Consider the following 24,707-nt stretch of genomic DNA (forward strand, 5'->3'; position numbering starts at 1 on the left):
GCATCTGTGGAAATCACACATCCTAGAATGAGATCTGTGACACTCAAAATATATCCAATTCTGATCCAATTTTGAGACTCGGAATAGGACATAATAAATCTGTGTGTTGTCTGAAAAAATATTGGGCAGCACACCGACACTTTACACAGTTGTGTGAATCTAGCCTTATTACGTATAGCACCGTTCCTTAGTATATAACATACTCTCTTGTTATGCACAGTGCCATCCCTTATTACGTAGCATCTTCTGCTTCTGCTTCATGCTGTCCCTTAGTACATAGTGTCCTCTCTTGTTATGCACAGCGCCATCCCTTATTACGTAGCATCTTCTATAGTTACTGTATGTATGATGCTGTCCCTTATTACATAGTGTCCTCTCTTGTTATGTATGTCTCCATCCCATTATTACATAGTATCACATCTTATTATGTATAGCATCTTCCCTTACATAGTATTTTCTCGTTATTTTTGTTGCTCTCAGCGTCCTCTCTTGTTAGATATAAAATAATTTGACTGCTGATGGAGCAACATCTGACCAGAATACCAGTCCATTGGCCTGCTCCATTCGAAAAAAGCTTTCCCATATTCCATCAGCAGTCATTTTATTTTATATCTAACAAAAGAGGACACAACATAATAAGAGAGGGTGGTACGAATAAAAAAAAATAAAATTACTCTGTAAGGAATTGTGCTTTACATAATAAGAGAGGGCACTATGTAATAAAGGACGGTGGGATAAATAACTAGTGAGGATGCTATGTAATAAGGAACGGTGCTATACATAGTAAGAGAGGAAATTATATATATATATATATATATATATATATATATATACTGTATATACCGTATATATAGTGTGTATGTATATATATATATATATATATATTTATATATACTGTATATACCGTATATATATATAGTGTGTATGTATGTGTATGTGTATATATATATATATATATATATATATAATATATATATATATATATACCCACACATAGTATATATAACTATTATTAAAGTGAAATGTATAGTGGGACTTACACATTGCTATATCTACAGCGGCATTAACTTCCTGGCTGAGCCATTTCAATACTATAGCCATCAAAATAAAATTTTTATTTCTATGCTTTGATGTTTTCACAATTTTCAAACCATTCCAGGGGACAAGCTGTACATACAAGTGACAATGCCAGTAAAATAATAAAAATGACTATAATTTTAAATGATAATGATAGTAATAGCAAATAATGATATTAAAAATATACAGTAATATTATTACTAAAAAATGTCATTCTCTCTCCATAGAACCCAGCAGCAGACAGTGACCTCTGCTGGTTACAAAGGGAATTACATGTGTAACTTAACTCAAAATCATGTGAAATGGGTCATTTGTTGGTGCTTTTTTTTCTATTTTTTAATGATTTAAATTTTTTTTTAATATTAACCTGTGCAACTGTTTTTGTATTTATCTTTAAAACAATCTTCAGTACATATGTGGAGCCCCATTACCTTCAGGTCGCCTCAGGGTCTTCAGGTACTTCACGTGTTGGGAATCTTCTGGCCACAGGTAGGTCAGGTTAACTTCAATGGGAATCGTGACGCCACTCTCGGTAATTGCGGTCAGGGGGTGACCGCCACTGCAGTTTAGGGAGCGCCTGGGGCTGATGGTAGATGCAGTCGGTTGTGGTGGCCTCCCGAGAGTGAGGCTGGCCCCAGGGCCCAGTGTAAGTGTGTAGTACCACAGGTCGCAGAAGAACTCACACACACAGGCAGCAATTTCTTTCAGGGTTTTTACTCACTTTCATATGGTAGCTGTGAGTCAACCCGGGCGATGCTATGATGAACCAGGTGGAACCAGGTATCTCTCCGGCTGATATAGGGGTGACTGCTGACTCGCCTTCCTAGCCCTTCTTGTTTGGGGTGACTCCTTACTTGTAGTACTGCGGGGATCACCCAGGGAAGTCGCAACTGCCGTTCTCCCCTTTCTGGCCCATTTTCTGGCAGCGTGGACCAAGGTTAAGATGGCTCCAGGCTCAATCCTCCTTATGGGCCCCCTCGTTGCTGCTGATGTGCGGACTCTGTGTGGTTCGGTGAGGTACATCCAGTACCCTCACCAGCAGGTTTGGCAGGCTGAATAGATGGGTTCCTGCTCTGGGGACCTGTTTCCCCATGCGGGCTTGGCCTACCGGTAGTCTCCTTACTCAGCCACCTCTTCACTAGGTGGATTTCAGGCAGCACCACTGGGTAGCCGCTCTCCCCCGCCAGCAGCCACTACAGGTGCAGGGTCTGACAGGGTCCTGCTCCTCTGCTCTACCCTTCAGACGCGGCTGCTCCTCTCCTACTCCTTTGACTGCCCAGGGGTTCCCTATAAGGTGTGTGTGTGTCCTGGTTACTAAGTGTCTGCGTGTCCACACCCTAATCAGCCTTTGGGGTTACCTGTTTTGTACTCACTCAGCCTGAGTGCAGTACTCAGTGGTGCCTGACCAGGTCAGGGGCGCCACATTCCCCCTTAGTTATCAACAGCACGTGTTTGGGCTGTAAAGACAAGAACATTTAAAGTGCAAACTTGTAAAACATTTAAAACAGTATAAAACATCATAAAACATTCAACCAGGTATCATACATCCCCACCCTCCACTCACAAGTCCTTAACCCACCCAAAACCCTCTGATCTTCTTTCTTGAGGTTGGTAGTTAAAGGGTAAGCTCCTTCACAGTTCAGCCGCGTCTTCGGCCACTTCTGGCAGGAATGTAGAGGCGGCGTTCTTGGTCAGGGTCGCTTCAAGCAGGGTACACACTTCTTTGTGGTGGAGAGCAAGGCCCCATAAACAGGCGTGCTCCCTTGTTGTAGGAGACCCAGGCCCCATAAACATGCATGCTCTTAGCTTTTGGATAGCAAGCGCCATCACAGGCGTGCTACCAGGTGGTGCAGAGCCAGGCCCCATAAACAGGCGTGCTCTGGTGTTGGTACCTCTTGAGGTAACTATACACACTGCGAGAGTTTGTGGCTATAGCCAGTTCATAGCCTTATGGTCCGGCTTGTGGTACGGCTGCTCCACTCCTACTCCTTTTACTGCCACTGCACAACTCTCTGTCTCCAGTCTCACTACCCACCACTAGCTGGGATGCGAGGGCTATGCCCCCTCCCTGGGTCTGCCCAGGGGTCCCCTCTAAGCTGTGTGTGTGTGTGATGGATACTAAGTGTCTGTGTGTCCACACCCTAGTCAGCCTTTGGGATTACCTGTTTTGTACTCACTCAACCTGAGTGCAGTACTCAGTGGTGCCTGACCAGGTCAGGGGCGCCACACATGCCATATTAGAGCTCATAACTCCATGTCACTCAATTAGCAATCTGGTGTTCTTTGACAGCTACATTTTACATTTCCTCTGAAATGGATTTTTGCATAGCCTGGGCTATAAAGAGGCTGATATCATTGAAGGGAGATCCACGGAACATGTTCCCATTTATACAGGTTCTTACAGTGCCCGACTTTGGTTCGTTCATGCCCAATATGGTTTTCCCTTATGATGTACTCAAGTAAAACGGCCATACAATGCACAAATAACATTACTCGGACAAGGAGATATCCTAATTCTACCCCGGGGATTTTTTCCCATAGATGTTAGCTCTCTCGGGGGCCTGCTCGGATCCGCGTTACTGCTGCGGCTCGAGTGGTGACCGGACCCGTGGTGACACGTACCCCCCCGCGTTGGGCTTCCGTTTCGCTCTATCTGGGCAGTTAATGGGACAAAGTCTGGAACCTTGTCCCCGGCAGGTTAATTGGAGAGGGGCTTGCAACCTTCCTCGCCCTAGGGTCCAGGCACCCCGACTGTGCACGGCCTCCGGACCGGATTCCCGCTGTCGCTACTTTTTAGAAGACCACCATCACTGATGAGGAGCAATACCCTGAAACAGCTGTCTGTGGATGGATACCTGGCCTTGGTATTTCCCTTGTCATATCTTTAAACTTGTCAAGAGCTGGATATTGACTAAAAGGGCCACTTAATATGGTGGTCTCCTAAAAAGAGCCACTCCTTGGCTAAGGCCTTCCTGGAGGGATATCTGGCTATTTTCCGTGTCGAGGCTCCTAACAGAGGCTCCATGGACCTTTTTGATGTGCATACTTCCCAGGGGGCAATGCACCTAGGATTTTATTGTGTTGAGCGACCTCGCTGGCTGACGGCAGTGTTTTCTCTGGCTGGTCTCCCAGAGATCAGTGATTGTTTTGTCTTGCTGGTCTACTAGGCATTGCTCCCACCTAGCTAGAATCCTACTCCACACTGATGAGAGGCAATACCCCGAAACAGCTGTCTGTGGATGGATACCTTGTCATATCTTTAAACTCATCAAGAGCTGGATATTGACTAAAAGGGCCACTTAATATGGTGGTTATGGTGGTCTCCTAAAAAGAGCCATTCCTTGGCTAGGGCCTTCCCGGAGGGATATCTGGCTATTTTCCATGTCGAGACTCCTAACAGAGGCTCCATGGACCTTTTTGATGAGTATAGAACTATTCATAAATACCTACTTTAGGGTACGGACGTATTTATATTGCATTCTCCTATAAATATGGCCACCAGGACTCAAGTCTGGTTTTTCTAATTCTTTCTCTATTTTTACGCCCACGGGCCACTATATTTACAGGTCTACTGCGTGTGTAGGCCAATCTGCAGATGCTGAGGAATAAATGATGAGGGCAGCTCAGGCTGAAGGTGGATGACATTGGTGTCTTTGCTTTGCCTGCGGCTGTTGTTTCTGCTCCTCATAGGTGGAGCATTAGGTACCAGCCCCTGCTTAATGCTCCTACACCAATTACAGTGCAAGCTTTCCAGAAAAGAGGGAAAACCACTGCATCGGCATCAGAGTTTTGTGACATGTAGTGATTTTATGTTTACTAGGGAAGGTTATTTACATGTTTCACTTGCCACGGTCTCAGGATAAATGTCACGCTGGGTACAGTGAAAATACAAAGCAAATGGCGAAAGGGAAGAGAAACCCTGTGTCTAGGTAAGGGGGAGATGGGGACCCCTGACCAAGCCTACCACTGGGCCCTGGCTTCCCTCACCACCTATGCACTGAGTCGGATACCTGACTCTGGGCAATCGGGTAGAGCTGGGTAAACTTCTGGGATTGTCGCATCTAATAGATGCTGCAATCTTGGGCTCTGCAGGCTTCTTTTTTTTAGGTTAGGGGGCCCAATAAGTGTGAGAATAGCAGCCCCCAGCTGTTGGGCTTTTTCTTGGCTGGGTATCAAAATGGGGGGAGCCACACGCCATTTTTTAAAATTATTTAATTAAATAATCTACAAAAAAGCCACATGTGGTTTCTCTTATTTTGATACACAGTCAAGATAAGCACATCGCTGGGGGCTGCAGCCTGTAGCCGTGGGCTTTATCTGTGCTGGTATCAATATTTTTTAAATGTATTTATTTATTTTACACCCAGTATAAGGATACAGACAGCATGTGTGATTTCAACCATTCACAGATGCTGTCATCGAGGGTGGGGGTGCGGTTCTGATTGCAGCCAATCAGAGACGCCGGTGGGTGGGGAAAGCTGTGACTATATATGAGAAATAATGAGCAGCCCCAGAAGTATCATTTCAGCTGCGGGAGCAGTTACAGCCACGCCAGAGACTTGGTACGTATGTCCTGTTTTAACCATTTTGCTGCCATTTTTTTTACAGTGATTTCTCTGGCCAATCACAGCCATGCCAATATTTGATATGGCTGTGATGGGGCAAGGAGAGGATGGTCTTTGCAACCCAAACATGTACCGAACCATTTCCGACTTTTCAGTCAAATGTTTGGTTTTCCAATGCTGACCCGATCCCGCCAAAGATTGTACAATTTTGAAATTTTCCAATCTTTTTCGATTAAGATCGCTCATCTCTAGTGATGACTTATGTGGTTGTGTTAGTGAGGACAGGCCTTCATGTGACACCCATGTCACGATATGAGAGGACTCAGGTGAGTATAGGTATAGAGAAATTGCCCTGGAGGAAACACAAAAAATATATATTAAATAAAAAAAACACATTTTTTACGGCTCCTTGAAAAAGAAAAGAAGTTTTATTTTTAAATTTATTACAAATCACGTCCACAATAGACAGTGGAAAAGAAATCCTGTGGACATCCAGTGCAAATTTCACCACCGCACATGACTTATTCCATGTGAAAACCCCTGGTGGAAAGGAGAGTTAAGGTGCCGGGAAGGGGCCGAGCGGAGCCGCTCTTCGGCCTCGTGGAGAGGCGTCGGATCAAACGTCAGAAAAAAATTTAGTGGAAACAAATTGCAGATTAGTGGTTGAGTGCAGTTCTCTTCTGAGATCATTATTTGTGGCCTGAAAGAAAAGATAACAGATCGGTTACAAAACTAAAAAATACTTCTATACAATACACACAAATTACTTCCATACAGTGCTAATTACTACTTCTATACAATACATATAATACTCCCATACGGTGCTAATTAATAATTCTATACAGTACACACACACACACACACACAATACTGCCATACGGTGCTAATTACTACCGTATACAATACACACAATACTGCCATACGGTGCTAAGTAACAATTCTATATAATCCTCACACAATACTGAAACACGGTGCTAAGTAATACTTTTATACCAGGCCTGCATAACATACGGCCCACGAGCTGCACGCAGCTTGACAAGGCGTTTGTTGCAGCCTGCGACATGATGAGCACGCTTGCTAACGTCATCACCAAGCTGCTTAAGCCAACACTGCAACACTTTACAATATTTAGCAATCCATAATGTACTTCATGGCTATTTTAATACTTAAACATATTCAAAACTTAGATTTGAGATTCTCAGGAAGAGTTAAGCCTGCTTTACACCAGGCAATCTATCGTGCGATAGATCGTCGGGGTCACGGTTTTTGTGACGCACATCCGGCATCGCTGGCGATGCCGGCCTGTGTGACACCTCCTAGCGACGCAGTATCGCTCACAAATCGTGAGTCGGGTACTGCTCGTTAGGTTCCATAATATCGTTTACTTTAGTCGCCCATCGTTTCCGTGGTAGCACACGTCGCTCCGTGTGACACCACGGGAACGATGAGCAGCTCACCTGCCTCCCGCGGCCGCCGCCGTCTCTATGTGGAAGGAAGGAGGTGGGCGGGATGTTTACGTCCCGCTCATCTCCGCCCCTCCGCTTCTATTGGCCGGCGCCCGTGTGACGTCGCTGTGACGCCGAACGTCCCTCCCACTCCAGGAAGTGGACGTTCGCCGCCCACAGCGAGGTCGCACGAGAGGTAAGTATGTGTGACGGGGTTTAGTAACTTTGTGCGACACGGGCAGCGATTTGCCCGTGACGCAAAAAGGACGGGGGCGGGTACGATCGATTGTGAAATCACACAATCGGTCGTACCGTGTAAAGCAGGCTTTAGTGAGTTTCTACTCCAAAAACTCAAGTTTAAACTATCATGCGTCACTTTGTGTGTTGACACTTTTCAATTCCTCTTAAAATACTCAAAACGTGGTTCTTGTGATGTATTACTGTACTGATGATGGTTCTAGTGCTGCATTTATGTACTAACGGTGATTCTTGCACTATACTTGTGTACTGATGGTGGTTCTGGTGCAGCATTTATGTACTAATGGTGATTCTTGCACTATACTTGTGTACTGATGGTGGTTCTGGTGCAGCATTTATGTACTAACGGTGATTCTTGCACTATACTTGTGTACAGATGGTGGTTCTGATGCAGCATTTGTGCACTGAAGGTGGTTATGATTCTGAACTCATGTACTGACAGTGTTTCTGGTGTTGCATTCATGTACTGAAGGCAGTTCGGGCATTGTATTCAAGTACCGATGATGGTTCTGACACTGCACTCATGTGCTGATGGTGGTTCTGCTTTTGTTCTCATTTAGCAATCAATAATGTGATTCATGGCTATGTTAATACTTAAAGATCCTCAAAAGTTAAAGATTTGAGATTATGAGAAGGATTTGGCAAGTTTCTGCTCCAAAAACTCAGTTTAAGATATCGTGTATTTAAACTTGTCAAATCCTTTTAACATACTCAAAACATGGTTCTTGTAATGCATTAATGCACTGATGGAGGATTTCATGAAGCATGTTTATAAGTTCCCCTTTGAAAAAATTTGAGGCCCTTGGGATTGGTTTAGTATGGCAATGTGGGCCTTGGAGCAAAAAAGGTTGTGCACCCCTGTTGTATACAGTACACACACGATACTGCCATACGGTGCTAATTAATACTTCCATACAATACACACAATACTGCCATACAATGATGATTAATATATCTATACAATACACACACAATACTGCCATACGGTGCTAATTAAAACTCCCATACAATATACACACAATACTGCCATACGGTGCTAATTAATACTTATATACAATACAGACACACATAACTGGCATATGGTGCTAATACTTCTATACAATGCACACAGAATACTGCCATATGGTGCTAATTAATACTTCTATACAATACACACAAAATATTGCCATATGGTGCCAATAAATACTTCTATACATTATACACCCAATAATGCCATACGGTGCTAATTAATACTTCTATACAATACACAGACAACTGTCATACAGTGCTAATGACTACTTCTATACAGTACACTCAATACTGCCTTATGTTGCTAATTGATACTTCCATACAATACACACAACACTGCCATACAATAATAATATATTTATACACTCACACAAACAATACGGCCATACAGTGCTAATTAAAACTTCTATACCATATACACACAATACTGCCATAAGGTGATAATTAATACTTCTATACAATACAGACACACATTACTATAATACGGTGCTAATACTTCTATACAATACACACAAAATACTGCCATATGGTGCTAATTAATACTTCTATACAATACAGACACACATTACTACCATACGGTACTAATTAATACTTCTATACTATACACACAAAATACTGCAATACGGTGCTAATTAATACTTCTATACAATACACACAAATACTGCCATACGGTGCTAATTAATACTTATATACTGTACATTATACACCCAAAAATGCCATATGGTGCTAATTAATACTTCTATACAATACACAGACAATTCTGCCATACGGTGCTAATGACTACTTCTATACGGTACACACAATACTGCCCTACGGTGTTATTTAATACTTCAATACAATACACACACACACTACTGCCATTTATGCAATGTGTAAACAAGAGCGCCATACAGTATCCATAATTATAATCCCATACAGTGTGTATAATACGGCCAATAATTTCCCATTTGCTATACCGTAATCATTCCCAGACTGTTATAAAGTAATACTGCCTTAAAATGCCTAATCGTAAAGAGGTAAATGGTAAACTTTGTGGTGGTCTTGGACAGTAAATGCACTTGACTGGGGCAATCAATGAGTTATATAGTAGTGGTTCTAGGAAGTGAAGGTTTATGTGCTCCACTTTTCTGGTGGCTTCTGGGAGCTAAGTCCTTGGAAACCTCTTAGGAGTTGAGGGGCCTTTGCAATTTCCCAGTTTGCTGCCCCCAAAAAACTGTCTCTATAGTTTTTGCTTCACTCTTATAGACACAACAGGGTACAGATATGATCAGTGACTCCAGGTTATCTGCATTGTCTATTGGGAGTCTGCGGTAGTCTGATCAACATCTTATAAGATGCTGTCTTCTCCCCATGCTTTACACTGCAGCTTTGCTTTCGCATGTCTGCCAACACAAGTCTAGATTGCTAATTAAAAGAGTTATAAAAGACAACATAAAAGCAATGCTGGTATAAGAGTCACCGAGCAATACCTGAGTAGTACAACAGAGACAGTTCTGGTCTCTAGGATTCTTCTTCCTCTTCTTCTTGTCCTTCATCTGCTTCGGCCTCCACCTGTTCCACCTGGAAGAATAGAAACATTCATTAACAATGGTGAACAGCATCGTAAATATAAAACTAGTGGGCTGCTGGGGGGGGATTATACTGGACATTATTAGTTTTACCTGCCCCTGTCAGCAGGGGGCAGTATAAGTCTCATGCACAATGCCAAAAACTACTCAGTGTGAGAACATAGAGGTGTGGTCAGTATTTGGCGGCGTATGGGCAATTGCTGGCGCTACGTTGGTGCATTCTGGCACTATACTAGATACTTATGACACTATTTGATCTCAATATGACACTATATTAGTATCTTAAGGCACTGTGTGGCACAATATGGCCCTATATCAGTATCTTATGGTACAATATGGCACAGCAGGGCACTATGTTAGCATCTAATGGAACTATGTAGCACATTTTGACACTGTATAAGCATCTTATGGCATATGGAAAAATATAGCACTTTCTGAGGCACTATATGGCACAATGTGGCACTATGCCAGCAGCTTATGGGTACTGGGAGAGCGTGATTGTATATTAAAGTGATATTCCCAAAATCAAAACTTGCTGATCGTTGGGGACTTGAACAATGGGGCCCAAACAATCCCAAAAACGAGTCTTTGGATCCTGGAAATTGTACTCAGCAGAGCCCTGTGCACACCCAATCTCTGCTCCATTTATTGCTGGAATTAGAGGAGCGATCTACTTGGTTTTCTCGGGCAGTCTCATAGTCAATGAATGGCATGAAGTTCGGGCGTGCACTCCTCCCCCCCCATACAAGACGGAGTCCGATTTCCAGAATCCAGACCCCTGATCTCAGAATCGCTGGGGAGCCCCCATGGTGATATCATCTGCAATTTGGGGAATGGCTTTCTATCCTTAGAATACCCCATTAAATCTCATACTTGTGGTCTTTTATAAAGCAGGTTCCGTTGTTATTGGTCTTATTTTACCTCCTCGACCTCTTCGACCACTTCTGCTTCTACTTTTTGTTCTCCTTCTGCTACTGTTGTTTCTGGTTCTTCCTGCAAAAGATTAAAAAAAAGCAAAAAGTTTAGTGGCGTTTCCAGATTTTGTAAAAACTGTCGTCTTCTCCCCAAAACAGCTCCTCCTTTCTTTATAGGTTGTAATTGGTATTGCAGCTCAGCTCATTTCCACTGATTTTCAGCCATGCCACGAAATGACCTGCAAACAACATTTCAGTAATCATCTCATTAGCACAGGAGAAAGTGATAATGAGGACAAGGCAGCTGATATCACTCAGCCATGTCGATTGAATTATAAGAGCAGACTGGTTGCTTTAAGAGGGGGTTGGTGCTTGAAATCATTGACATTTTCTGTTAACCATAGTTACATCCAAAAAGAGAGTGCAGTCATCATTGCCTTGTATCGAAAGGGCTTCACAGGCAAGGACATTGCTGCTTGTAAGATTTCCCTTACACCAACCATTTATTAGATCATCAAGAATTTCAAAGAGAAAGGTGAAATTCCTGTGAAGAAGACTTCAGAGCACCCAAGAAAGTCCAATAAGTGGTAGGAATGTCTATATAGAGGAATCAACTACCAGATTGGTTCAACGCCAGTGCAGAGCTTGCTAAGGAATAGGAATGTACAGAGAGGTGAAGTCTTTTGGAGGATGGCCTGGTGTCAAGAAGGTCAGCAAAGAAGCCACTGCTCTTCGAAATCATTGTCATCTTCTGATAACCATAGTTACATCCAAAAAGAGAGTGCAGTCATCATTTCCTTGTATCAAAAGGGCTTTACAGGCAAGGGCAATGCTGCTTTTAAGATTTCCCCTAGACCAACTATTTATTGGATCATCAAGAGTTTCAAAGAGAAGGGTTAAATTCCTGTGAAGAAGACTTTAGCACACTCAAGAAAGTCCAACAAGTGGTAGGACTGTCTCCAAAAGACTAGCAGATTGGTTCATCACCACTGCAGAGCTTGCTCGGGAATGGCAACAGGCAGGTGCCAGTGCATCTGTGTGGACAGGACAGAGAGGTGAAGTCTTTTGGAGGATGGCCTGGTGTCAAGAAGGTCAACAAAGAAGGCACTGCTCTTTGAAATCATTGTCATCTTCTGTTAACCATAGTTACATCCAAAAAGAGAGTGCAGTCATCATTTCCTTATATCAAAAGGGCTTTACAGGCAAGGACATTGCTTCTTGTAAGATTTCCCCTAGACCAACCATTCATTGTATTAACTCATCAAGCGTTTCAAAGAGAAAGGTTAAATTCCTGTAAAGAAGACTTCAGAGCATCCAAGAAAGTCCAATAAGTGGTAGGAATGTCTCTATAGAGGAATCAGCTACCAGATTGGTTCAACGCCAGTGCAGAGCTTGCTCAGGAATCGCAGCAGGCAGGTGTCAGTGCATCTGCATGTACAGAGAGGTGAAGTCTTTTGGAGGATGGCCTGGTGTCAAGAAGGTCAACAAAGAAGCCACTGCTCTTTGAAATCATTGTCATCTTCTGTTAACCATAGTTACATCCAAAAAGAGAGTGCAGTCATCATTTCCTTATATCAAAAGGGCTTTACAGGCAAGTACATTGCTGCTTGTAAGATTTCCCCTAGAACAACTATTTATTGGATCATCAAGAGTTTCAATAGAAAGGTTAAATGCCTGTAAAGAAGACTTCAGAGCATCCAAGAAAGTCCAACAAGTGGTAGGACTGTCTCCAAAAGACTACCAGATTGGTTCATCACCACTTGCTCAGAAAATGGCAACAGGCAGGTGTCAGTGCATCTGTATGGACAGAGAGGTGAAGTATTTTGGAGGATGGCCTGGTGTGAAGAAGGGCAGCAAAGAAGCCACTGCTCTCCAATACAAATATCAAGGACGGACTGACATTTTGCAGGCAGTGCAGGGATTGAACTGCAGAGGATGGGGGTAAAATTAGTTGTTTCTCAAAAAAGCCCCCTTTAAATTGTTTGCGACATCTGGAAGAATGATTATCCGGAGAAGAAAAGGTGATCACTACCATGAGTCCTGTGTCCTGCCAACAGTAAATCATCCTGAGATAAGTCATGTGTGGGGGGCGTCTCATCCATGGAGGGGCTCACTCAGAATATTACCATGAATAAAGAATGGAAACTAAACGTCCTCCAAGAGAATCTTCTCCCATTATCCAGGAGCAATTTGGTGATGAACAACGATTCTTTTTCCAGTATGGTGGAGACCATGTCACAAGGCAAAAGTTACAAGTAAGTGGCTCGGTGAGCAAAACAGTGACATTTTAGGTCCACGGCAAGGAAACTTCCCAGATCTCAATCCCATTGAAAACCTATGGTCATTCCTCAAAAACAAAGAGGACAAACAAAAACACAGAAATTGTGAAAAACTCCAAGTAGAAATGTATCATCAGGGCAGAATTGTTGAAAAATAAGGGTCAATGCTGTAGATACTGAGCAAATATTTTGCATAAACTTCATGAATTTGTTAATAAAAGTTTAAAAACTTATGAAAAGATATGTGCCCTTGTTGCGCTTTTATGTGTAGAAAAATGTGCACATAAAAATGGATGTTAAAAAAAGGAAAAAAAGCATCTGAAAAAACACGCATTTTTTATTGTGCCGTACCCCCACAGTCGCTGCCGGGTCACCGGCTGATCTTACAGCCAGGACATGGACCTTGCTGTCAGAAGCAGTGCCAGCGCCGCTCCTGGCAGTTTAATCCCCTGAATTCTGCGATTAGTGCATTTGCAGCATTTTGGAGGCAGGGAGCGGAATCGCTTACCTCTGCCTGGCAATAGGGTCCCTGTAATACGATCACAGGGACCCGATCACTGCCATGGTAACCCTGGGTCAGCAACATGATGACCCCGGGTTACTGAGGTACAGATCGCCTCACAGACCAGGGCACCAACGTCTCTAGGGTTCCCTGCAGCCATTTCCTCATCTCGCTGGTCTGCAGAGAACCCCGGTGACGTCACAAGGTGAACAGAGTTCATGGCGGCAGATCTGCAGGAAACCCCGATGCCGGAATGAACTCGATTCACCTTGTGACATCACCGGAGTTCCCTGCAGATGCCGAGATGAGGAAATGGCAGCAGGGAACCCCAGTGACGTCAAAAAAGCAGATAAAAACAGAAGCAATGTGGGCGTTACACATGAGTTTTTTCCTGCGTTTCTCACTGCCTCCATTGAAGTCAATTGGTGAAACAAGCAGAAAAAAAAACGCAGAAACAATTGACACGCTGCTCCTTTTTTCAGCAATAAAAAAGCAAGGAAAAAAGTAGCAACGTGGGCACCGCAAGTCAGGATTCTCATAATTTGCTGGAATGATTTTTCTTTGGTTTAATTGATTAAAAGAAACAGGGAAAAACGGCAGAAAAAATGCAAAAAAAAAAAACGCACCAAGGGCACAAGGCCTAATGCTGCTAATTATAATTAAGTAACCATAGAAATATTTGAGTAAAAGAAAAAACTAAAACCAATGAAGAAACAAACGATGTGAAAACAAAATTTGTGTCAGTCTCAAAACTTTAGGTCACAAATGTATATAAATTTATACACACATGGACAAAATTGTTGCAACCCACAATGGTCATTGGACTAACTGGGAAACTGACAAAAGTCATTTCAGATTTACTGAGTAAGAGCTGATGAGATCAGACTTTGTTTTTGAATTTTGGAAAAGAACTAACCTGGACAAAAGTGATGGTTCCCTTAACTTAATATTTTCTTCCCCGATCTTCAGAGGCAGCGATCCACGCCAAACGATTTTTGTGACTTCTGACAAATTCCAGTTTACTTTCAACAATGGCTTCCTCCTGGGTCATCTTCCTTGAAGTCCACTTTGGCCAAGACAGCGACGGATGGTGCAATCTGAACTTGTAATTCACTAAACAGACGTCATCCACATACCCAGGCAAAGTCTCTCGCCTGGGCAGAGACCTCCTTGGTTTGCGCATGTGTAACACCCAGGGATATGGGGTTTCGCCTCCAGGTCCCCTTCGTCCCAGTGCCAGTCTGGTTCTCTGGTACCTTTTTCCCCTGCACCTGTCTCTAGTAAGTGGGTCCCCGTGGTATGGAACACTGGGGATCCCCGGTCTGTGGTTTGTCCACCTCTGTCCGCCTGACGGTAGCGTGAACCCTGTGGGGTTGGAGTCTCTAGTCCTGTCCCCGGCTCTCTCTTTGCTACTGAGTCTTTGGATTCCTTAGGGTCAGCAAGGTCCTTGATGGTCCCCTTTGCTGTGTAGGTGTTAACAGGTCGGCTTGAAGCTCTTTCCTGTCCTAGGGTCCTGTACCCCGTCGGTGCGTAGTTCCGAGTGTACTCCACCGTACTCCACTGGCAACTACCTCTCCTGGGTACCAGGTCACCGTCAACCCGAGCCAGGGAGTCACTTCACTTCCACCTTTACACTTCCACAGTCACTACTCAACTGACTACTCTCCACAGTCTTCCCCTCCCACCTGGGCAACTAGTGGACTGGAGTGGCTCCACCTCTAGACAACCATCCATGGTCCCACCCTAGCTAGGTACCATTGTATGGGGGATTGTAGGGGAAAACTGGATTTACCTGGGTTTTTGTTGGCACCGGCACTAGGGTTCTGTGTCCCTAAGGGGGTAGGCCTTGCATCCTGGCGGGGATGCAGAACCTTGTAGCACCCTGATGGTCTCAGGGGCACTACACATGCGCACCTATGTATTCGTCTCTGCCTGTAGTAGAGTAGAGTGAAGTGCGCCTGCGCAAGCCGGTAATGTCTCTGTGCAGGAGCAAGATTTTGCTCAGCGATGTGGATGTTGCAAGAAGCATCATCCACATCAATCATCACAAGAGGACAGCGATCAGTGCGGAGAGGAGGGACAGCAATCAAGTACGCCCATCGGACCGGACCCAAAAATTTACATACAGCGCGGGAGATTTTCAAAAGGTATTTGTGGGTTCTACAAAGGCAGTCTGGGCAGTACATACACCTTTATGCAATGTAGCACAGGTGCTACTTAAGGTACTAGTTTTGGTTTATACCTCAAAAATCTGGTGACAGGTTCCCATTAACATGTCCCTAAAGTCAAATTTTTTTTCAATCTTTTCTAGAGTTATCATCATTCTTGTCCAGGTACATATTTAATAAAGTTAGTTCCATTCACCGAACACGCAGCAGAAACACAACTGTTGTGAATGTCAGTTATGCTTTTGCTGCTGTGAGGCTCCCTCTTGTGGCCAGGAATGGTTTGGACAGAGACCAGGTGTGTTGAGCAATGGGCGTTTCCATTGCTAACTCTCTGCTTATTTAAACCCTGGTCTGCTAGCAGGCTATGCCGGATGTCAGTTGTTCTTTGTTCACCAGCCTGCTTCATTCTGCTCCAGACCACATCTACCACAGATTATTGCTTGGCTCTTTATTTTTGTTTGGTTCTTTTTGTTCTTATCTGAGTTTGTCATTTGCTGTGGTTGTTTTCAGTTTATTTGCATGCAAGGATCTTCCCTCTCAGTTGCTTAGCTGGAAAGCTCCCTGCAGCTATGTTTGGAGTATTGCTCCTATATGTCCATGTGTTTGTTGCTTCTTGAATTTGTAATCATTCCTGCTTTCTGTTCATTGGTATGACAAGAGCGCCTGGTATAGGACGGAGTTCAGATCTAGTGATCTGAGGGCTTTTTGTACTATCAGGTTTTTGCAGGGTTTTTCTCTGGCCACCATCAGTCCCTTTTTTGTCATATTTAGTCAGTGGGGGCCTCACCATTTGCTAATCCTATCATCTATCTGTGTATTGTGTTTTCCTATAATACCGCAGTCTTTAAATGTGGGGGGCTTGCTATTCTTTATCTATTTTCTGAGGCAAAGAGTTATTCATCTTTCCTTTCTTTAGGATAGTTAGTTCTCCGGCTGGGTTCGCGGTGCACAGGATGTTAGTTCACCCCTCGGCTACTTCTAGTGTTGATGGTTAGTAAGGGGATGGCGGCCAGATCAGTTGCCAATGCTCTTGTCACCTTTTACCAATGATTTATGGTGGTCTTCCATGGTTCCGGATCATAACACACAGCGGTTGCGTTTTTGCACTTTGTCATTGCTTTCTGTGGTAAAAAAAAACTGCAAAAAAGCTGAAAAACTTTACATGCTGCAGTGCAGCAGTTTTCCAATTCAGTCAGGAAAAAAAAGCAATTGTGTGCATGAGATTTCTGAAATCATCCCTTTTGCTGGTACTGTAAAAAGCAGTTTTTAAGTTGCATTTCAAAAATGCTGCAAAAAGCAACGTGTGTACGTATTTTTAGTGTGTTTTACCTGCTTCTCTTCAGGAGGATTAGCGACTGGTTCTTCTTGATTTTCCTTTTCTTCAATTACAGCAGGGGTGTCACTAATCTAGACAGACAATATAGACCAGTCAGATAAAAAGTTACATATTAAAGGGAATCTGTCAGTAGGATCAACCCGTCTATATGGACATGGAGATTATAGTAACTTGATAATAAAATTATACCTTGTCAGGCCTTCGGGGGCATTGTAAAAACATCTGTAGGTTTATTGTTTGCCATCAAATGCTAAAGATATGACCAATTTCTCCTAAGATGCCTTAATGGTTTCCAATTGGAACAGGATGTGGCGTCACTATACACGTCTATAGCTCTTGACCACGGGATCACCACTTCTAAAACTTTTCATATGACTAATATGGACAAAGACCTTTTTGAAGTTCATTATTGAACTATTACATTTTGCTTTTATAATTTTTTATTTTCAAGGATCTCTTCTTCCTGCAGCTCCAGGGCACAGCTATGGGGGTGACTTGCACACCCTCGTATGCTAATTTGTTCCTGGGGCTGTGAGAAAGAGAGTTAGTCCAACATATGGATGGATTTCATGCATTGTTCTTGTGATCTAGGTATATTGACGACATTTTTTATATCACAGGGTTTCGGCACATTTCGTTTTTCTTTTTTTTGCAAAATTTCAACAATAATTGTTTAAACATTGAATTTTTTGGAAATACAGTAGAGACAAAGCCTATTTTGTTTAATATCCTCATTGAGAAAGATACCTAACCACAGATATCTTCCGTAAACCCACTGCTACTGATACATAGCTGCATGCAACCTCCTCTCATCACCTCAAGACCAAGAAGGCCATCCCAGAAGGACAATTTTTTAAGAATGAAAAGGATATGCTCGGACCATGCTAATTTTGAAAGACAGGCCATCATCCCAACTGATAACCTTAAGCAATGTGGTTATATGTCCCAAAGCAGTTTTCTCAAGCACTGCATACTGTCATGGCAATGTCGGGGTTTGAGGAATCTTAAAATATCTGCACGTTTCCTGTTAACTTCAATGATGGTTGTGTTCAGTGCAGGGAGATATGGGTGTCAATACAAAGACTAGTTGATCTCCAGTGGATTAGCAAGAGTTAATTCTCTGCTGACCTATACCCCAGTGATGTGGTTGCGTATAATTGCTATAAAGACGAAAGAGGGTGGTATGCCTTAAATGTGCAGCACCTAGACGTTGCACAGGATTGTGCATCTGACTGGGAGGCTGCCAACTAAGTTGATCTTTTTTTTGATAATGTATAGTATTTGAGTTAAATGGAGAACTGGGTCACTGGACTATAGGTGACCAGGACTTTGCATGTAAATAGTGGCGCTTATTACAGCGCCCTCTAGCAGAATTCGGAGATCACAGGAGATAAAACCCGTCTGGTGTGGTAGAAGTAACGAAGCGTGATCAGGAACGCTCTGTTGCCCACCCAGAGCCTACGTTGGGGGTTTGTTGGTGGCGGGTCCCCCACTTTGTTCTCTATGTGGTTGCTGATTTTTGCACAAATCAGGAGCGGTGCAAGGAACTTTGGCATCATGGCTCCTCAACAAAGTTTACAGTGAAAATGATGTTTATTATTGTCAATGTTTTATATGCAAAAGTTTATCATGTTGGTAACGTTCAAGATAATGCCTCCCATAAAGGGAAGAATTATGTTATAATGTTTACAGCATACAAAAATTTGCATGTCATAATACCACTGTATTTTTGTTTTTTTACAGCTCGAGAACGTGCTGGGATTTGCTGTGGGGGAGTGTGGTGCCCCTGAGGCTTCAGTCACCACAGAGCACCTCAGCCGCCAGAGGTGTGGTATTCCATCCTGGGTATGGAGGAAGTAATCTCCGGTTCACACAAAAACACAACACTCTCACTCAGCAACACCTCATCAGACATGGTAAGGGCGTGATTATACCCTAAGCCAAGATGGGGGGTGGAGTCTTTGAAGTGGGGACATTCAGTCAGTCATGGAGTGTGGAGAGAGATGGAAGAGAGAGGAGCAGTGGAGGAGCGAAGACCCGTGGCCTGGAGCTGGTACTGCTCGGCCCGGGCACAGACAGAAGGGGTCCTAGAGACCACGGGAGTGCCATAACCTCCCGTCGTCTTGTTCCACATATAATCTACAGGTGGAAGAACTTGGCCACAACACGGTGACTGGTCCCTAGGTTAGAGGAGAAGAACCTACAGTGCCTACAAGTAGTATTCAACCGCCTGCAGATTTAGCAGGTTTACACATTCGGTATTAACTTGGCATTGTGACATTTGGACTGTAGATCAGCCTGGAAGTGTGAAATGCACTGCAGCAAAAAAGAATGTTATTTCTTTTTTTATTTTTTTTTTAATTGTGAAAAGTTTATTCAGAGGGTCATTTATTATTCAACCCCTCAAACCACCAGAATTCTGTTTGGTTCCCCTAAAGTATTAAGAAGTATTTCAGGCACAAAGAACAATGAGCTTCACATGTTTGGATTAATTATCTCTTTTTCCAGCCTTTTCTGACTAATTAAGACCCTCCCCAAACTTGTGAACAGCACTCATACATGGTCAATATGGGAAAGACAAAGGAGCATTCCAAGGCCATCAGAGACAAGATCGTGGAGGGTCACAAGGCTGGCAAGGGGTACAAAACCCTTTCCAAGGAGTTGGGGCTACCTGTCTCCACTGTTGGGAGCATCATCCGGAAGTGGAAGGCTTATGGAACTACTGTTAGCCTTCCACGGCCTGGACAGCCTTTTTATAGTTTCCACCCGTGCCCAGGCCAGGCTTGTCCGAAGAGTCAAGGCTAACCCAAGGACAACAAGGAAGGAGCTCCGGGAAGATCTCATGGCAGTGGGGACATTGGTTTCAGTCAATACCATAAGTAACGTACTCCACCGCAATGGTCTCCGTTCCAGACGAGCCCGTAAGGTACCTTTACTTTCAAAGCGTCATGTCAAGGCTCGTCTACAGTTTACTCATGATCACTTGGAGGACTCAGAGACAGACTGGTTCAAGGTTCTCTGGTCTGATGAGACCAAGATCGAGATCTTTGGTGCCAACCACACATCTGACGTTTGGAAACTGGATGGCACTGCATACGACCCCAAGAATACCATCCCTACAGTCAAGCATGGTGGTGGCAGCATCATGCTGTGGGGCTGTTTCTCAGCCAAGGGGCCTGGCCATCTGGTCCGCATCCATGGGAAGATGGATAGCACGGCCTACCTGGAGATTTTGGCCAAGAACCTCCGCTCCTCCATCAAGGATCTTAAGATGGGTCGTCATTTCATCTTCCAACAAGACAACGACCCAAAGCACACAGCCAAGAAAACCAAGGCCTGGTTCAAGAGGGAAAAAATCAAGGTGTTGCAGTGGCCTAGTCAGTCTCCTGACCTTAACCCAATTGAAAACTTGTGGAAGGAGCTCAAGATTAAAGTCCACATGAGACACCCAAAGAACCTAGATAACTTGGAGAAGATCTGCATGGAGGAGTGGGCCAAGATAACTCCAGAGACCTGTGCCGGCCTGATCAGGTCTTATAAAAGACGATTATTAGCTGTAATTGCAAACAAGGGTTATTCCACAAAATATTAAACCTAGGGGTTGAATAATAATTGACCCACACTTTTATGTTGAAAATTTATTAAAATTTAACTGAGCAACATAACTTGTTGGTTTGTAAGATTTATGCATCTGTTAATAAATCCTGCTCTTGTTTGAAGTTTGCAGGCTCCAACTTATTTGCATCTTATCAAACCTGCTAAATCTGCAGGGGGTTGAATACTACTTGTAGGCACTGTACATACTTCACTAGTAAAACCAGCGGCTGAGGTGACTGCAAGCACCAAAGCCACATCCGCACACGATTTCGCTGGAAAGTGACCCAAAAGGACCAAGGGAGAGAGCTTTACACCGCCCAACAGGGCCCACGGGCACTGGCACAGGGTTCAGTGAGTGAGGGCGCAAGGCAGGAGGGAGAAGCAAGCGCAGGAAAACGACCAGGGAAGGTACACTTAAAAAAGGTGCACCGGACTCGACCTCCGAATTACCCGTGATCGGCTGGAGCCCATCACAGTGGAACCCAGCACTCCAAAGGCGGTCACTGGCATGTTGTGTTACCTTGGATCCTGCTACAGTGAGTAAAAAACCTTGACACTGCTTCCCTGTGTCGCTCCGTTATTCTCCTGCGCTTCCAGGTGAGCTATCCCCTCCATTACCTACTACTACCATCCCCATCCGCCCTGGGGCCCATCTCTACCTGTGGAGAGCTGCACCATCTAAGCTGCGTCCCCATCTGCCCCGGGGAGCCCCATTTCGCAGCGGCAGCACCTAACGTGCCGCATACCACAGGTGGCGTCACAAATAAACTGTCATTATCCCCTTCCTCTTCGCTAAACGACACCGGCGGGGTCATTTAACTGGGCCTCACCACCGCGGCGCACCAGGAGCAGAACCGCTGCCCGGTAACGAGTCACCCCAGGCTCCGGTGCGGGCGTATCAAATGCATCGAGGACCTGTGGTGGAACGCACACACACATTCGGTAATACCGTACTGCTCTAAGGACCTGGGACGCTGTGGATCAAGAGGATCTGTGGTAGAATGCATCGAGGCCCTGCTGTGGAACACATCGATGCGTTCCACCGCAGGTCATAGATTCGTTCCACTGCAGGTCTTCGCGTTTCATAGTGTCCCGAATGCCCCTGTTGGCCGAAACCAGTACGTTATCAATGGGTGTGTGTGTGATGTTATTACGATCTGATGTGTGTGTGAGTGTCGGACAGAAGCAGAGGACCACTGATGAGCATAGAAGGACCTGCTAGGAGCTCCTGCTGTGCATCGCAGGAGGACCTGGGTGCGACATAGATGTCCGGGGTCTGGTAAGCACGATTCTCCTGGGGGGTGTCTTCCTTTTTTTGGGGGGGGGATAAAGTTAAAAAAAAATATTGATACAAAGGTTTGTTTTGTTATGTAAAACTATTTTTCGCCCTATAAGATATTCAGAGGCAACAGAGAGAGGATCTACAAAGAAAACGCCTCCCTGGAGGCCCCAACCTGTCCTTACACTGCACATGTAGAGCCGGATTCATCATTGCATTTGCCCTTTTTTTTGTCTAATTTTGTTGGCGTTTTTCGCCCATTTTTTATGTCCACTTTTTTCTTCTTATATTATACGCTTTTTTATACGTTCACCTCATGTTTTATGTTTATCATTGTGGACAGAGTTCGGGGTCTTCCAAATGTTTTCCGCTGTCTCATTGTTATTATTATGATTATTATTATTATTATTTATTTATAGCGCACCATTGATTCCATGGTGCTGTACATGAGGAGGGGTTATATACAGAATACATACACAAGTTACAATAGACAGACTAGTACAGAGGGAAGAGGACCCTGCCCTTGCGAGCTTACATTCTATAGGATTTTGGGGAGGAGACTTTACCAAAAGTCTCAAAACTTGTGCGTAAATGTACGTTTATGTATTTTTTTGGGTGCAAATATTGCGACTTTTTAAGCGGAGAGTATAGATATTTGCTATATTTGCTACAAAGATTCACAAATAGGTTAAATATGAAAATAAAGAGCATTTTTGTTGTCACACAATTCTGCATATCAACTGTCTACACAAATATAGATTTTTTTTTTCAATTGACATTTGCATGGCTCATTTTTTTTTTTTTTTTTAATTTTGACTCCATTGTCCTCATAGATATAAAATAATTAAAATGTCCAGTTCTAGGTGCTGATGTAATATCCACATGCAGCCACATGGGGGCGAGCTTGGCTGTAGATACAGAAGACGTTGAGGTCATGTATGATACATAGTGAGCGGCGGTTTATCGCTGGCTGTCTGACCTCGCCATATTTAATCAGTCCCAAATAGACGACCCATTTCATACTGGAATGTGACATATTGGTCATGACTGCGGCTAATCAGGTCTAAGCTGATCTGATGGAGACACATGACAGCGGCCATCTGCTCGCACTGATACATGCATATTATATGACTTATACTGCTGTATATCCGGGCGGTGCTATTAGCGACGCTGCGCCCATCATACCGTGTGCTGTGTGCTCAGCCTTGTTTAATAGGATAATGGGAAAGCCGGGAGAATACACGTACATGTTTGCACTCAGCGAACAGCGGGGAGGGAATCTGCTTAAAGGACCGGTAAACCTTAGGTCGGCACTTTATAAAAAGATCTGGTCATATAATCCGGAGACATTTATACAGATACAGGCTGAAGGCATGGCCGCTATAATGGTGACGGTGTGCACTGTGCAGGATTTAAAGGGGATCATCCCAATTCGGAGGTGAAAGGCGCTGCCGGTACCAGCAAGTACTGGATCCCGCAGCGCTTGGGGAGCCCCACTCTGCTGAGGTTGCATTAGCCATATTTCCCCTATATGTACAGCGGACTGCATGTCATAAGGAGATTTTGCAGGCATCACCAACTGTCATGGCGGCGTCAGGATCTGTGGAAACTACAGATTCTGGCACTCTGATTGTTAACTTCGCTTTGGTCTGTGATCAGCACAGGGAGACTGAGGTGTTGACCCACCACAGACTTAGGAAGGCTAGCAAGACTTAATCTCTGCTGGTCTGCTTGTTAGTCTCTTTGATCACATGCTGTGGGGGAGCCAGTCACATTTGCTCCCCTGCTATATATGCTGGCTGGACTATTTCATTAATGCCAGCTATAGCTAGTCTATACTGGTATGGTGTTGTGATTAGCGATGAGTGATTCCGTGGAGGTTCGATTCACCGGCAGCAAATGAACTGAGCCTCCACTGGTTCGAGCTTGACCCAAACCCCGGAGCAAGCCACTGATTGGCAGTTTGAGTCTCCGTCCAAATACAGCCAGCCATACAGCCATAAGCAGATCACTTCCGGGGTAGGATGAGCAGGCTTTAGCAAAAAATTACACCTAATTGTGCTATTGTTACCCCCAGTGTGAGCTGTTCAAACACTGCAACCTGCTCGCACAGGGCTGAGCACCAAGTGTACCTAAGCACAGTGTTGCTCGCGCAAGTGAAGTTTGCATGTAAAGCATCCGAATGCTAAACCTTGATTTTTCAAGTTGGTGTTTGGTTCAAAAACCGAACCTCAGGTCCTCTCATCTTTAGTTGTGATCCAGACATACAGGTTGTTGTTGTGCATTATTGCTGTGAGTGGTTGTGGTGTTAACCCTTGTTGTCTTTTTGTTGTTGCCTTCCTGCTCTTGCTTTCCTCCATAATCTCTTATTGTTTATTTATGTGAGCTTGTAGTTTGTCTGAGTTTTCAGTTTTCCGCTGTCTGTCTTAATCTGTGTTTCCATCACACTCCTGCCCCTTTGCTTCCCTGAGGGGACAAGACAGGTTAGATCTGGTCAGGAGAATAGTAAGGAACGGGACTCTGGCATCTTCACCATCATTGGTAATCCAGATAGCCTAGAGTCCCCCAGTGCTTACACAGAGACTATCCTACAGTCACATTGTGACACTGGACGTACGTAGCAGGACCTGAAGTAAACCCGATACAGCCCTGGTGCCGGCTGTGTTATACTGCCCACAGCGACCGTTTTTGCCTTCTCTGTGTGTTGTCAT

At 44.1% G+C, this 24,707-nt stretch overlaps 1 protein-coding gene across 2 annotated transcripts in view; it reads right to left on the reverse strand.

The window, feature by feature from the left end:
* Positions 1-6,051: 6,051 nt before the first annotated feature.
* The window catches only part of SH3BGR (SH3 domain binding glutamate rich protein), a 55,038-nt gene continuing 36,382 nt past the window's right edge, over positions 6,052-24,707 (reverse strand). Inside the window, exons 4-7 of one of the 2 annotated variants that reach the window (XM_075334973.1) lie at positions 17,114-17,191; positions 10,843-10,914; positions 9,823-9,913; positions 6,052-6,342 (exon numbers count right to left, since the gene is read on the reverse strand). In XM_075334973.1, the coding sequence (XP_075191088.1) occupies positions 9,854-9,913; positions 10,843-10,914; positions 17,114-17,191 (210 nt within the window). In that variant the 3' untranslated portion in view covers positions 6,052-6,342; positions 9,823-9,853. The remainder of the gene's footprint in view (positions 6,343-9,822; positions 9,914-10,842; positions 10,915-17,113; positions 17,192-24,707) is intronic. The other variant, XM_075334974.1, reaches the window with a different exon arrangement.

This window comes from Anomaloglossus baeobatrachus, chromosome 2, assembly GCF_048569485.1.
Source record: "Anomaloglossus baeobatrachus isolate aAnoBae1 chromosome 2, aAnoBae1.hap1, whole genome shotgun sequence".
Taxonomy (NCBI): domain Eukaryota; kingdom Metazoa; phylum Chordata; class Amphibia; order Anura; family Aromobatidae; genus Anomaloglossus; species Anomaloglossus baeobatrachus.